The 13,874-nt window shown below is 54.2% G+C and overlaps 7 protein-coding genes across 7 annotated transcripts; 4 read left to right on the top strand and 3 right to left on the bottom strand.

Moving 5' to 3' along the window:
- Positions 1-1,187: 1,187 nt before the first annotated feature.
- Positions 1,188-4,230, top strand: BBBOND_0212190 (hypothetical protein, conserved; the record flags this gene model as incomplete). Its single annotated transcript, XM_012912809.1, has 5 exons — positions 1,188-1,325; positions 1,363-1,561; positions 1,793-3,165; positions 3,203-3,602; positions 3,800-4,230. The coding sequence occupies 5 exons, from the start codon at positions 1,188-1,190 to the stop codon at positions 4,228-4,230; spliced, it is 2,541 nt and encodes an 846-aa protein (XP_012768263.1).
- Positions 4,231-4,460: 230 nt separating this feature from the next.
- BBBOND_0212180 (hypothetical protein) lies at positions 4,461-4,694 on the bottom strand (the record flags this gene model as incomplete). The annotated part of the gene is made up of 1 exon (XM_012912808.1): positions 4,461-4,694. The coding sequence occupies one exon, from the start codon at positions 4,692-4,694 to the stop codon at positions 4,461-4,463; it is 234 nt and encodes a 77-aa protein (XP_012768262.1).
- A 42-nt stretch (positions 4,695-4,736) lies between these two features.
- Positions 4,737-7,643, top strand: BBBOND_0212170 (trehalose-6-phosphate synthase domain containing protein, putative; the record flags this gene model as incomplete). The annotated part of the gene is made up of 1 exon (XM_012912807.1): positions 4,737-7,643. One exon carries the CDS (start codon positions 4,737-4,739, stop codon positions 7,641-7,643), a length of 2,907 nt encoding a protein of 968 aa, XP_012768261.1.
- A 177-nt stretch (positions 7,644-7,820) lies between these two features.
- Positions 7,821-8,669, bottom strand: BBBOND_0212160 (TBC domain containing protein, putative; the record flags this gene model as incomplete). Its single annotated transcript, XM_012912806.1, has 3 exons — positions 7,821-8,126; positions 8,165-8,241; positions 8,282-8,669. The coding sequence occupies 3 exons, from the start codon at positions 8,667-8,669 to the stop codon at positions 7,821-7,823; spliced, it is 771 nt and encodes a 256-aa protein (XP_012768260.1).
- Positions 8,670-9,492: 823 nt separating this feature from the next.
- Positions 9,493-10,275, top strand: BBBOND_0212150 (hypothetical protein, conserved; the record flags this gene model as incomplete). Its single annotated transcript, XM_012912805.1, has 7 exons — positions 9,493-9,585; positions 9,625-9,687; positions 9,723-9,830; positions 9,871-9,921; positions 9,966-10,025; positions 10,062-10,121; positions 10,156-10,275. The coding sequence occupies 7 exons, from the start codon at positions 9,493-9,495 to the stop codon at positions 10,273-10,275; spliced, it is 555 nt and encodes a 184-aa protein (XP_012768259.1).
- A 187-nt stretch (positions 10,276-10,462) lies between these two features.
- BBBOND_0212140 (hypothetical protein) lies at positions 10,463-11,010 on the bottom strand (the record flags this gene model as incomplete). Its single annotated transcript, XM_012912804.1, has 2 exons — positions 10,463-10,717; positions 10,753-11,010. The coding sequence occupies 2 exons, from the start codon at positions 11,008-11,010 to the stop codon at positions 10,463-10,465; spliced, it is 513 nt and encodes a 170-aa protein (XP_012768258.1).
- A 413-nt stretch (positions 11,011-11,423) lies between these two features.
- Positions 11,424-13,785, top strand: BBBOND_0212130 (Conserved oligomeric Golgi complex; the record flags this gene model as incomplete). Its single annotated transcript, XM_012912803.1, has 6 exons — positions 11,424-12,030; positions 12,068-12,855; positions 12,892-13,203; positions 13,243-13,320; positions 13,355-13,670; positions 13,706-13,785. The coding sequence occupies 6 exons, from the start codon at positions 11,424-11,426 to the stop codon at positions 13,783-13,785; spliced, it is 2,181 nt and encodes a 726-aa protein (XP_012768257.1).
- Positions 13,786-13,874: the final 89 nt, after the last annotated feature.

Here is a 13,874-nt window from a genome sequence, read left to right as displayed (position 1 = left end):
TACGACTGTCGGATTCCTCGGCGTACTGGGCGAGATTGAAAGCAATGCTCTGCGTTATCCTAAATTTCTACTAGGCATGAGCAATCGTAGGGCACCGAATAGGCTACACATCAGGTTTGTGTACGTTCGCCAGGAATGCGTTTTATAGCTCGCGCACAGCCCAGTGCACAAACAACATCCACCAGCCGAATTCGCCGTTTAATATATAGCTACAACCCTGAGTGCCTATGGATACCCAGGAATGTGACTGTCTGCGTGGGATGTTTTTATGCGGTTTGTGTTTGTAGTAGGTGTTGGTCGGTGATTCTGTATGATACCGCTCGCATTCACCAATTACCCTCAATGGCACACAAGTCATATTCATACACCGATTTAGCTATTTTGCGGGGCATATTATCCCTAGCGAATCGCAATGTTATTTGTCTACCTTTTTGGTGATGTGTATGCCGTGAGACTCGCGGTTTCCCCTCTACCGCCATCGTCCGCACTCACGACAATCTATATACAGCACTAAATGCCGTTAGAGTTTGTGTTTATTGTTAGTGTCAAATGTGTCGTCGTGTTGTATGTCATTTCAGCGTCGTTGCGGCGACGTGTCTTCCTTGTCTAATGTGTTCCCTAGGTATCATTATCAGCACAGAATATGCTATACGATAGACCTATAATATATGTGTGTTTTGCGCAATGTCGGCGGCAACGGTCATGAGTTTTTGCTGATGCCTCCACGACGTCTCGTCTTTGGCGTCTACTTGGGTCGCAGTGCCGCTGTTACGGTGCCTAAGTAACGGCTCTAACCTTACAACACCGCATTATAGTGTTCATTGTATCTAATCGATAAGAATTTTCGTTCTTGCATTCCTAAGTCGCCTCGTTACTATTGGATACCGTTGCCAGATTTCGGTTCTATTTGAATTTTTATTGTCTTTGCCTTCGCAAAAAGACATAGATGCTATCTGTTTTCTGAGCTTGGCAATTTATGGTATCTCTACATCGGAACGTCTTATTCATTATTTTTCGTGGATATCATGTGGCAGTGTTACCGTGTCCGCTTTGAAAGATCCGAGTAGATTCCCGGCGGTGACGTTCACATAGTTATCCTCTTTGAACCGACAGAGCGTTAAGGATCTGTCGGATGCAGTAGTATTTGTGATTTTCGTAATTATTTACCGTTGTGTCCCCCTTGCACGATGGCAGCGGCCGAGCGCGGTTCTACTAGCTCCGCGGGTACCGGCAACACCGCAACTACTGCTAGCGCAACTGCCGCATCCGATGCTTCCGGCGGCGCAAAAGGCAAGGCGCAGCCTAAGCTGCCGCGCACTTACACGGTTTGTGGTTTTGAGCATTTTTGTAATTGCGGCGTAGCACCAGGTTCTTGTGGGTTTTCTAAACGACGTTTTCTCGAGCTGCACGTTTACAACATGCCCGAACATACCCGGCAACTTGGTGGATTTGGTAAAAGAGTCGCCTGCACCCGAGGGTCGCCACATGCTGGTTCTACGTTTAGAGAAAAAGGGCCTGATGTACGAAGTTGTGAGACACAACTTTGATTCGGCGCTTAAAGGTAATTGTTCGAGCATTTTATCAGCCACCATGTGGCCGTGTACTTACCCGTAGTGTCTATTTGTGAGTGTCGGTGGAACTGCTTATATGTTTCGCCCTGCTGCCCCGTCCATGTTGTTTGTGACTGCGACGAACCACATCCCGATGATCGTTGCAATCGCCGGTGAGGCGAAATGATTGTGTGGAGCTATATCTGAAAGATGCGTTTCCATATACCTCTTTGCGCCCCCAGGATTCATCGCTTTAATTCAATACACAGGGGGTGCGCCGCCTACGGGCAAGGTAAATACGAAGGCTGAGGTTCTGGCGAGCGGGTTGGCGTTGGCGTTCCGTAAACACATGACCTGCCCTACAACATTAAATCAGGTGTCGACGTCGATACTGAAGAGCTTCGTTGACAAGCCGCTGAACCGAGGCGGTTTGTGGGCGTACATGTCGCTGCCGTGTTTTCTGGGATCCGAGTCCGCCGACCCGACGACGCTGAAAGAGCGCCGTGAACGCATCCTCAGCTATGCGGAGGAGGGTATGCCTCCCATCAGCGACATAACCATCGTGTCGCTGTTGCGTGTGCTCTTTTACCTCAAGGCCGAGCAGTTTTTACGACCCCTGTGCGCCGTTCTTTGCCAGGAGTACCTGAAGAACTACTCCGACGCGAGTGACCTGATACACGTGTTTTACTTCGGAAGCTCGTCTGGCGTGTTGTCCGGCGATTACGTCGCTCGCCATGTAAACAGCGGTTTCAACACGGTGAACGTGCTTTCGAGCCTGGCCAGCAGTGAGCTCGTGTTATTGCTGTCTTGCTTCAAGAACGCCTCGGCGCTGGATATGCTGCCTTTGCGTAAGGTGCTGATGATTTTGACCGAGGCTGTCGAGACGTTATCAGCGACCTGTGCGCTGTGTCTGCTGTGCGTGCTGGTGAAGTTGGAATTCAACTTCGAGTCCAGCAGCCACTTTTCTCGGTTGCTGCTGACGGTTCTGGCGAGATCGTTCGACAACGTGCCGCTGGATGCTGTTCAGCTGGTGTGCGGCTTGGGTTTCGTGGGCCTGGACTACCCTCACTTCAACCAGGTGCTTGACCACGTGTTGGTGAAATTCCACCTCATTGAGCACCGTAACCTGATTCTCACGGGCGCGTCATACGCTTTTGCGCACCGTCTTATGAGTGACGGTGAGCTTCTGAAGCTGGACGCTCCCCGCAGCGAGCACATCAGTCACTGCTTGGAGTTTTACGTGAAGAACGTGCTTGCGAAAACGATGTCTGACAACTACCATCTCGTCGGCTACTACTGCGACGTGTTGGATGAGATGTCAACATTCTCCAGTTCCGCGAAAGGTGCGGATGGTGCGACTAACACGAAGGCCTCTGCACAGCGGTCTTCCAAAATTGCCTCAGGTTCCCCTTCGTCGTCGGCCTTTGCAGCGAACCCTTCTATGGGCGCCCGTTCGTACGGCGAGATCTCTGCATCCGTGCACTCGTCTAAGCTGTATTACTTGAACCTGTTCGAGGACTGCTGCCTTCGTTACGAGGAGCTCGACTTCGAGTCGCTGTGTCTGTTCTTGTTTTCTCTGCTGACCTTCAACATGGACATTTCTCCGCTTCACGAGGTTGTGTTTTAGGTTGATCGAACTCACTGTATCGCAGGCGATGCTGGTGGCGCAGGATCTCATGCTGCGCAAGGGTTACAACCCTGTGCAGATTCAGGTGGTTCCGGCGTCCGAAATGGACCGTCAGCACGAGATGTGCTACGCAATATTGCAATATTCGCAGAACCCTAGTGATAGCGATGCTCCGTTGAAATTCGGCGATGTACAATCGCATTGCGCTCCGCTGCCCGTCGCGGAGGTTGCTGCTCCGGAACCTGCTGCATCCCCGCCCCCTGAAGCCGAACTGGAAACTACTGCAGCTCCAGCTCCGCCGGCGGAACCCGCTGCAGAGACGCCTGCTGCGCCCTCTACGCCACTGCCTGTCGAAGAGTCCGTGTCGTCATCAGAGGCCACGCCGACTCCGGTAACCCCAGAAAGAAAACCGACGGATATCAAGCGTAAGTATCCATATCATAACCCTGTTGAGTGTACATGACGAGCGCTGCGTTCCTTTGAAGTGCAAAAGTTTGCACGAAGTGGGATTTGAACCCACGAGGACTCTCGCCCACCAGAACTTGAGTCTGGCGCCTTTGACCGCTCGGCCATCCGTGCTGCTACAGAGGTGTTGATTTTATGCGTCTTAATGTGTTTTCAGCGGGAGACGCGTTGAGCAAAGCGCTGCCTAGTCTGGGCATAGCGTTGGACGGCAGCACCGACCCGAGTAAACTGACCGTGGAGGGGCTGCTGGGGACTCTCATGTCGATAGTGTCGCCCACTGCTGTGCCCAAGGCTCCGGCTTCTAAAAAGGCGTCTAAAAAGTCTAAAGGTGTAGCACGTGGGAAGGCGCCGCCTAAGGCGGCTGAGCCGGTGAAAAAAGCTGTGCAGGAACGAAGCGGCAAGCGCAAGGGTGCGAAGAAGGCGCCCGAGCCCGTTAAGGAGGAGCAGCGTTTACCGCAACCCGAGTTGTCCGCGACCAGCAAGCTGCTGTATGCGATTCGACGTGAGTACCGCTACCGGGCGCGTTTGGTAAAACACCGCGTATCGATTAGTTACTCGTTCGAGAAGGTCCAGGGGCGTGCTAGGTGAAGCGCCAAATTCAGCCGCGTCAGCACATCCGCTTTTAAAAGTTATGTAAAACATAAACATTTTGTGTTGACTGTGTGTTGAGTGTGCGAATTGGACCGGCGATCGGGCGGCTGTGTTCGACTGTGTAAACTTCCGCTGCCTTCTGAACCGCCTGCCGGTCGTTTTAATGAGTCCCGTTTATTTTAATGTTGAGATTTTTTCATGTTTTTCTAGAGGCGCAAAATCCGCCTCTACACATCTGTTGCGTATGCTGACTGTCCGCCGAGTTTTTTAAGATACACCCCGGCGTGGCCGTGCTCCGCTTGATTGGCGTATCGCATCCCGAGTTGATTATGTGCAGTGTAGATACCTACGTCAGCTAGTCCTCGATGCCGCGTTAATTTGCGCGTTGTTGAGTTCTCCGCGTCTCGGAGTCCTCCGCCTTCACGGGGAGCCGTCAAAGTTGCTCCATTGGTGGTAGCCATCTGTGAGCTAGTTTCACAGCGGCCGTCACCGCGTGGGCAACTATGGTGTTCTTCACAGGCGTCCACTTCCGCTGCCGTGCGGGGCTAGAATTCGGGCAGCGTCTGGTTGTCGTCGGCGACCACAGCGCTCTGGGCGACTGGGACTTTGGCGCGTGCCACGAGCTGCTTCAGAGCGCCACTGTGGACGATGTGTGGAATTCCCGCGCTCCTGCGCACTTGCCGCTGAACAAGCGGAGGGAATACCGGTACGCCGTGCTGAATGATTTGGGGGAGTTCTTGAGGTGGCACGAGGAATCCGCGAGGTTCGTGAATCCCACTGGCAACGAGATGCTGGTTGAGGATGACGACGGCTACTACCGCGACCAGTGCGCGAAACTGATCACCTCGGGTGATGAGCAGGGTGCTCCGGTGGCAGTTGAGAACAATATCGACAGCAAGAATCCGCTGCAGGTGATCGAGGCTTTGCGCGGTCTCGACGTGGACCCTAACCTCACAGTGTACTTCGTCACTTCTCGTCTTCCCATTCAGATAAAGCGTGGCGCGGATGGTTCGTTTTCCATTCGTCAGTCGAACACTCCGCTGACCACCACACTGTGGAAGACGCGTAACCGTTGCCGCAATAAGATGCGTTTCATAGGCGCGTGCTTGATAACTCCTGAGAGTGCTGGCGATGACGGTGACGGCGTGGACCCCCCTCCTGCGTCTGAGCGTCGGGAGCCCGACAAGGACGCCGGCGGTGACCATTTCACCGACGATGAAAAGGAAGAGATACGCATGCTGCTGCTCGAACACGACTGCATCCCGGTGTTCGTGCCGCCTGCCGAGCTGAACGAGTCACTGAGGTTCTGTAAGGAGCACCTGTGGAACCTGTTTTACAACATCGGTCTGTGGGATGTGAACAAGCAACGCGAGTTCCGTTGGGACCTGTGGAAATCGTACGTCAGCGTGAACCGCCAGTATGCGACCGCTGCTGCCATAAACGCGTCCGAAGGCGACTTCTTCTGGATCCACGATTACAAGCTGCTGATGGTTCCCCATTTCATCACGCGCCGAATAAAGCGCGCCAATATTGGTATTTTCATGCACGCCATGTTTCCTCCGTGCAGCCTGTTCATATGTCTTGCGGTGCGTGAGATTATTTTGCGCAGCATGTTGTGCGCCGACCTGATTGGCTTCCAGTTTTACGACTACGCCCGGCACTTTTTGACGTGCTGCAAGCGTTTGCTCGGTTTGGACCACAGTTCCAAGCCGGGTGGCATGCTCGACATTGAGTACAATGGTCGAGAGGTGATGATCCTGCTGTCCCATAGTCACATCCAGCCCGACTTACTGGCAACCATGCTGGAGGAGCGTAATGGCGTTCCGGCGCTGGTTGAATCTTTCCGCGAGCAGTGGCCCGACCGTTTCGTGTTTGGCTCGTTAGACCGTGACATCCGTCTGTCCGGTTTGTACTTGAAGTTGAAGGCGTTCCGTCTGTTCCTGGAGCAGTGTCCTTCTGCCCGCAACAAGGCGCTGCTGGTGCAGTACGTGTGCGCGAAGGACACTCTGTGGGAGTGTCGGCGTGACACTACGGAGCGTTTGCAGTCCATCGTGGACAGCATTAACGCGGATTTCGGCGGTACCCACGTGGTGCTCGAATTCAACGTCTCCATTGAGCGCAAGTACGCGCTGTTTGTGTCTGCGGACTGCTTCCTGGACGCGTCGATTCGCGGCGGTATCAACATGCGTGCGTTGGAGTACATCTACTGCCGCCAGGGCAAGCCCGCGTGCGCCATATTGAGCGAGTTCGTGGGCTTCAGCAAGATGCTGCTGTCTGCGATGCGCGTGAACCCGTGGCACATCGAGAGCGTGGTCGACGCCATGCGCACGGCGATGTCGTCCAAGTCGGAGGAGCGCGTGGAAGTGTGCCGCCGCGACTTCGAGTACATCGTGAGCAGCGACACTGTAAGTTGGGCCGACCAATTCATTCGTGAGTTGTTCTTCGCACGCAAGCGCCAAGACATGCTTCACCTCACCTGGGGCTTCGGCAAGACCTTGAAGACGTATTCTGTGGCCAATACTTTCCAACATCTGAGCATAGATTATGTGCTCAACAGCTACGATGCGGCGCGTCGTCGTCTGATATTTTTGGATTGCGAGGGCACTTTGTCCGCTAGTCTGTGGGACACCCCTCCGCGCTCTCCCCAGGACTGCGAGAGAAGCATCCGCATGGGCATTTCGCCGCTCGAGTGCAACGTGAAGAGCATCCGTACGCTGGCCGAAGACCCTCTGAACATCATTGTGGTGATAAGCGGGCGAGGTCGCGAGTGCATGGAGAAGTTGTGGTTCCCCGATCAGCCGAAGCTGGGCCTGTGCGCGGGGTACGGTCTGTACTACAAGGTGCCGTGCCTCACCGGTAACGAGTGGTGCTGCATGCTGGAGACGTTCAACGAGGAGTGGAAGGAGCTCGTGGTTCAGATAATGGAGCAGTACGCGCACCGCACGCCCGGGAGCTACGTCGAGGTGATGGACGCGGTGGTGGTGTTCCAGTACCACCACTCCGACCCCGAGTTCGGCGCCACGCAGTCCGGTGAGCTGTACACGGTGTTGAAGTGTGCGATGTCCAAGTATCCTGTTGAGGTTCAGCTGTGCAAGTGGAACGTGATGGTGCGTCTGAAGGGCGTGTGCAAAGGCAGCGCGCTGCTGAACGTTGCGAAGCGCTATTCGGCGTTGCATGGCGACTTGGACTTCGTGCTGTGCATCGGCGACCACAGGTCTGACGAGGACACGTTCAAGGCGTTGGAGACGATGTCGCAATGGTCGAAGAAGGGCGATGGCTCCCCGACATCCGACGATAAGTCGCGGAGCTTCATTTCTGTTACCGTGGGTATGAAGCCGAGCAAGGCGAAGTACTACGTTAACGACCACACCGAGGTTTCTGAGCTGCTGACTGCGCTTACGAAGCATTGATTACACGGCGTCATAATTTTTCAGAAGCCGTGTCGCCCTGTGCTCGTACTTGTGTTTGTCGAGTTCGTGTATGATTGCGCGTGCCGAGAGGTGTGGCGTGAGGTTTTTCATCATGTCCTGTATTTCGTCCTGGTTGGCGTGTATCAGCTTGTGCTGCGCGTTGTTGCGTTGTTGCGCTTAGTCTGCGCCTACCTCCAGCAGCTTGAGTATGACGATGGCGATGGGCACTACGAAGTTGCCGTCCCTGGCGAGTATCACGTCCCACAGCAGCGCTGCCGCGTCGAGGGTGAAGCTGTACGTGAACATGGTCAGGAACCACTGCGTCGCGATGATGGCGGTGTCGATGTCCTGTGTCCGCAAGTGGCGGTAGAGCTTGCGCATTTTGCGCCTGACGTAGTCGTCCAGGACGGAGCAGTACCTGACGAGTAGCGGCATTTGTGGCAGGAATAGCCTCTTGGCGTCGTTTTTCTCCATGACTCCCACCTGAGGTACGATGAATCATGGGTAACGCGTGTCGGTACCATGGTGAAGAAGGCATCCTCCTCGTTCATGTAGAGCACAAGCATTCCGGCGATGAACGACATTCCCTGGCAGTAACCTAGATGCAGTTAAGAGTTGTATACGTATGGGAGACTAACCGACGTCCGGGTTGTAGAGCGCATACGCCTTCAAGACGTTGAACAACGCATCTTGCGCGTATTTAGCGTCTCTGAACACGGTGTGCTGCGGGAACGTGCGGTGGATGTCTTTCCTGATCTCCACGTCTAACTCCGTGATGTCGAATGCCACCAGGTGCCGGTATATATCTCTAGGTAAGGCGTTTCTGTGTTCCTCAGTCTTCACCCATCTCTTCCACAGTGAGCCTCGTTCGTAGTTTGACACGCAGTTGAGCATGCGCTGCGTGACTTTCGTTTTCTCTTTGCGGCGAGTTTTCTGCTGCTTCACACACTCATTCTGTCGCTCTGCAACCAGCACGACGCATGTCACGGTGCCAATTCGCCTCCCCGTTTTCCACGGCAACCTCATTTTTTCAGCATGTCATGCAGGCAGTATGGTACATGTATGTAGCGCCGTTTCGCGTCGCGCTGTCTATCGCGATTCGTCTGTACGCTATTAAGCTCAGGGATGTACTGTGAGCGCACACCGGCTGTTTCTAAGTGCAGTTCCGTGAGCTTTGCCACGGCTGCCGGTAGTTGTGAGGGAACGATGTGTAGGTCCCGAATAACGTGATGTGTATATATTGTGGCTGCGCGGAACCAGTTTCCGCGACCCATGCTTAAGGGAAAACGGGAGCGCGGATGAGCTGTGCTTTTTCGCGTCTTTCGCCGCGTGCGTACAATTTTCGCTGTCAAAGTTCCTTGCTCGTCAAAAGCAGCAACAAGCAACAACTGCAGATTGTATAGACACTGTGTTGTTAATACCAATTCAGGTGGTGTGGCCGCTGCGAGTCTGCGCGGCCACTTTGCTGGCGACCCGAGCTCGAGGTCTTGGAGAGTCCCGGGGAACTTTCTTCGTCAACCGGGGAAACACGGCCGAATTTACCGTCTAAGTTTCGCCAATCATCTTTTAATCGTTGTGCTATAGAAATGGCTCGTGTTGTGGTTTGTGGTCTGTGTGTCACTGAAGCACGTCGGCTTGTCTACGTCAGAGTGGCGTCTCTAATCAGACGACTTCCACAAACCGAATAAGTGAACTCAGCAAGGCAGATACTTTTTCACGTATCCCGGATCCCATATGCCACGCGTCTGTTGATGTTGTGGTACAACGCGCGTACGTCACGTCGTTCATGGTCGCGGATTCCCACGCTACTCTACACCCGTTACCTTGCCCTTCACGTAAAGCCGCCACAATGGGAGATTGCAAGGAGCGTTGTTTTTCCAGCGTGACTGACACTGTTAACTGCCTTTTTAGCAGCTGCATTCCTACCGTTGAGCGCGAGGAGGTAGGCTTTGCATTCGCCTCGATTGTAACCTTTTAGCAGGCTCCCAGTTCGTATACGGGCCTGCACGATACTGCGTACCGAAAGGAGGAGCTTAAGCAGCTGGTATGTGGGTCATGATGTGTGTTTTGAGTGTGTAGGTCGGCATTTTCGCCTCTCGAGCACAGCGGTACCTGGCGTGTACCCGCGTCGACATCGCCAAGGGGGAGTTCAAGAAAGCTCGTTACAAGATGGATTGCCGCCTGCGGGTGCGTTTTATGCTTGTTATTTGCTTCAAAGGGCGCTCAGACGCTGCGAGTGGAAAGCGACGAGGCTCCGGTTGAGATATCGCTATCGAAGGTACGCCATCATCCAGCCATGCTGCGGCACTGAACTTTTATTAGGTGAAGGCGGTTTATGGCTACGAGGACCTGCAGCTGCTGGATTCCTACGAATCTTTTTTGGTATGCCAGTTGTGATGTCGTTCACGGAAGTGTCAGAACCAAGAGATTATACAAAACCTGGGCTCTGAAGAGCGTGATCGCCTATCCGTCATTGTGGTAATTTTGATTTCATTGCTCGCATTTCGCGCAGTACACTACCGAGAGCGGCGCCGACGCCCAGCTTGTTCTCATGGAGCACGAGATCGAGACCAGCGACGCTTTCATCACCGTGCTTCGTATTTTGCAAATGCATGCCCAGGGAAAGCAGTGAAACTGATTCGAGCCCCCATTAAGGCCTGATGGCCTCGGCCGGTTTACTCCGTGGGTCGTCACACCAGCCGGCAAGTAGCGAAATCCGCTCGATACCTTAAACTCAGTACATTTTAAAAACGCATTCAGTCAAGTGATACATAAACACGAAGTTATTATAAACTGTTTAATTCGTGCCGGAGGTGGTGTCACACCTCCTCTAAGTCAGAGTCGTCGTATTCAGTGTCCGACGTGTCGCTGTCTGTGTGTTTTGCCACCTCTTTATCTGCGGGCCGCGCAGGTTTGTTTTCATTCCTCTGCAACACCAGCTGTTCGTATGGGTCTATGCGGTCTACGATTCTCCCCTTCTTTGGTGCGAGCAGGTGTACCTCGATTTTGACCTTGGTGTTCAATGCCATGAACTTTCTTCTGCGATATAACGACCCCGCCAGTTCACAGTGCACCTGAGACTTAGTTACACGCTCTAAATACTGCTTACCGTGGCCGCCGAGTTCTCTACCTGCACGAGATACGATGTGCCTCCCCTGCATTCGACGATGCGCCCGTACGCCAATATCTTGTTCCCCTTGACGATATTGCCGACACTTGAAGATGCGGCACCTACAGGCGTCCTCCACCTCTGTAGGTTGCGAACTCCTGCGATGGGTGATGCCCTGAATGCTTCTGCTGCTGTTGCAACGGCAAGTATCGTGATCAGCAGTGACAGACGTATCCTCGCTGTGGCCGCGCGGGACATGAGCGACCGTTTACCGCATCTAGTGGAGCGGCTTTAAGCGCTCCACTGTTTCCTCGCGATAGACAGTATCGACGAGTTCCGTCCAGTCGCACTCGTCGCGCGCGTCGTCCACTGCGACCGAGGGTAGGCCGCGCGGCCTTCCACGGCATCGGGAACCCCCAACACGAGGAACAAACACACGACCATACACCTTGCGTATGAAATAATCTGTTAAGGCGGTCTGCCGTTCGTTGGTCACGAGAGCGGTCGTGATGTGCAGCCGTCCCGGGCTTGCCGTGTGTCTGTGCCGTGCCGAAAACTTCGGTCTCCGCGATCGGTGTTGATCGTCGGCATACATAGTGCGTGATTAGTCGCATGTGTATCATATTTGGTGCCTAGCATCGTTTTTTTCGCCACCGTTGTCACAGAGCAGCATGACCGACCTGCTGAAGAGTTTGGTGAGCCGCCTGGAGCGGCAGGAGGAGGCTATTCTGGCCGAGCTGCGCGATATGGAGGCGCCCACGATGTCTAGTCTTGATGGCTGCAAGGAGGCGCTGCGCACATCCGAGATTGCCCAGAAAGCCTTCAGCCTGAACGACAATTTCGAACGTACCGAGCGCTTCAGTGAGCGCCTGCTCACCGCTGCTGATACGAGCTCTTTGGCTCTGGCCAAGCTGGAGTGCTCGTTGAAGGTGGTTGACTCAGTGTCGCAGTTGTACGAACTGGGTTCACGCGTGCTTTCAAGCTACGAGTCCGGCGATACGAAGCGCGGCGGAGAGGACATCAGCCGTTTCGTTGCCGTCATGGAGGAAGCCAAGCGCGACGGGCACTGGGACGAGCTGCTGAAGGTCATCAGCTGCGGCCACGTCAAGGAGGTGATGAGCGGCCTGCGTGCTTTCGTGATCGAGCAGTTGCGTGCGGAGCGTCCGTCAGAGCATTCGCAGCTGTTCACGCGTCTTGCCGTCACTTTACAGGCCGGTAGTGAGGCGTACGAGTCGTATCTGAAAACAATTCGGGAGAAGACCATCGGCATTGGGTCTGGTAGGTTGCGCATGCGTTGCTTGTTCATGGCACTCAGCATCGCATGAAGGCAGTGACCGTGTGAAGCTTGAACGGTTAGTCAAGAACGCCAGCAGTTTGCTGCTGGGCAAAGCGCAGGCTGTGCACTCCGAGTTGGGCTCTGCCGACTACATCCGCATCTGCCGTGAGATCCACTCGTTAACTTCGACGGAGGCGTGCGAAATCCTGCGTTCTTTCCTGCTTTCGGATTTCGCGCACTTCATCAAAGACCCCGAAGGCGACATCGATTCGCTATTATCGCAGGTTGAGAGCGGGTTTGGCGATGGCAACCTGTTCGGTGCGTTCCTGGTCGACCTGAAGACCGTGGACCACGTGTTGGACAACATCGCCACTCTGAGTTCGCTTTGGTTGGATTACGAGTTTTCGTTTAGATCGGTGCTGGGCCCTGTTTACCAAACGTTGCTGATCCAGGGTGATTTGCAGTCGGAGTTCGGGAATGACTGCCTGGGCTCCGTGAGCGCGGCTACTCGCGCAATGCAGTCCGTGCTTTCGTTCTACGTGCGGTTGGAGCACGCGTCTGTTACGCGTGCGCTGATGCACGCTATAAACTGCGACTCCATTTACGTGTCATCGCCCGAAGACGGCTTCACTGTGGCCACCAGCACCTTGGTGGACGACTCGTTCTTCGTGCTCCAGAAGGCCCAGCAGCGCGCGGTCGCTACTGGCGACGTGCAGGCTGCGTGTGCCACTTTGAACCAGGTGATTGGCATAATCCAGAGCTCTTTGAAGGAGGGCCTGGTTGGGAACTTGTTGGCCAGCCAGAATATATACAAGGTGTTCATCGAGGTATGTTGCCGTTACTCTGTTACTCACAGGTCTCAGAACGCGGACAATTTGGTGAATGGTTCGTGGTACGTGATGCTGCAGGAGCACTTCGAGAGGTGCAAGCAACCGTTCCCCGAATCGGTGCCCTCCCGCTTCAGCTTCATTCACTGTGTGAACAACATCGAGGAATGCGTGAACTTTTTGGGGAAGTTCAAGTTCGAGATTTCCGCCAGCTTCGAGCGTGAGTTCGTGCAGTTGGACAATAGCAAGCTGCTTGTTGAGAGCACCCTGGAATCCCTGGATGGCGTTTTGGGCGAGTTCGACGAATTGCTCGAGCTGGCCTGCAAATGTTCCTTGAACATCATAAAGGTACGGTCAAGTTCCACTGGAGGGCCAATTACACTGCAGTTCCACATTGCTGACCCTCTGAACCGCTTCAACGACATCAATTTCAACCTGGACGAGGAGTCGTACACGACTTATCTGGTAGGTGTTTTGGCAACAGTTTAACACCTATCAGTCCGAGAACCCGTTTGTGGAGGAGTTTATAGTCGTCTTGCGCGGTGTCTTTGGGCACCTCTCGACCTTTTACTCGCCCACCACTCGTTCGCGCTGCATGGACATGCTGATTGAGCGCATCTGCAAGTTCATGGAGCAGAACGTGCTGGCAAAGCGCTTCACGATGTACGGCGCAGTGTACCTCGACGGCGTGGTGCGCTCGCTTATGAAACTCTGCACGTCGTATGACCCGCAAATACGGCACCAGTTCACCTCGTTGCTGCTGATTAGCGACGTGCTGAACTGCGGCAGTCTCGAGGAGTTGGTCCAATTCGAAGGTAGGCGCAGTTGTGGTATTGACAATGTGTGCCAGGCCAGCAGCAGTCCGAGTACGTGGAACGGTATTTCGCCCTCCGCACCGATATCCCGTCCGAGACACCTGATCCGCAGTGACTGCGTCACTCTGTCGAGGGGTATAAATACCTCATACTGTGTAATGCTTCCGCACATGCGTTTTAGCGTACAGTTGTATTTCCATGTTC

The sequence above is a fragment of the Babesia bigemina genome (assembly GCF_000981445.1).
Source record: "Babesia bigemina genome assembly Bbig001, chromosome : II".
Taxonomy (NCBI): domain Eukaryota; phylum Apicomplexa; class Aconoidasida; order Piroplasmida; family Babesiidae; genus Babesia; species Babesia bigemina.
This window is presented reverse-complemented; position numbering and strand designations above follow the sequence as displayed.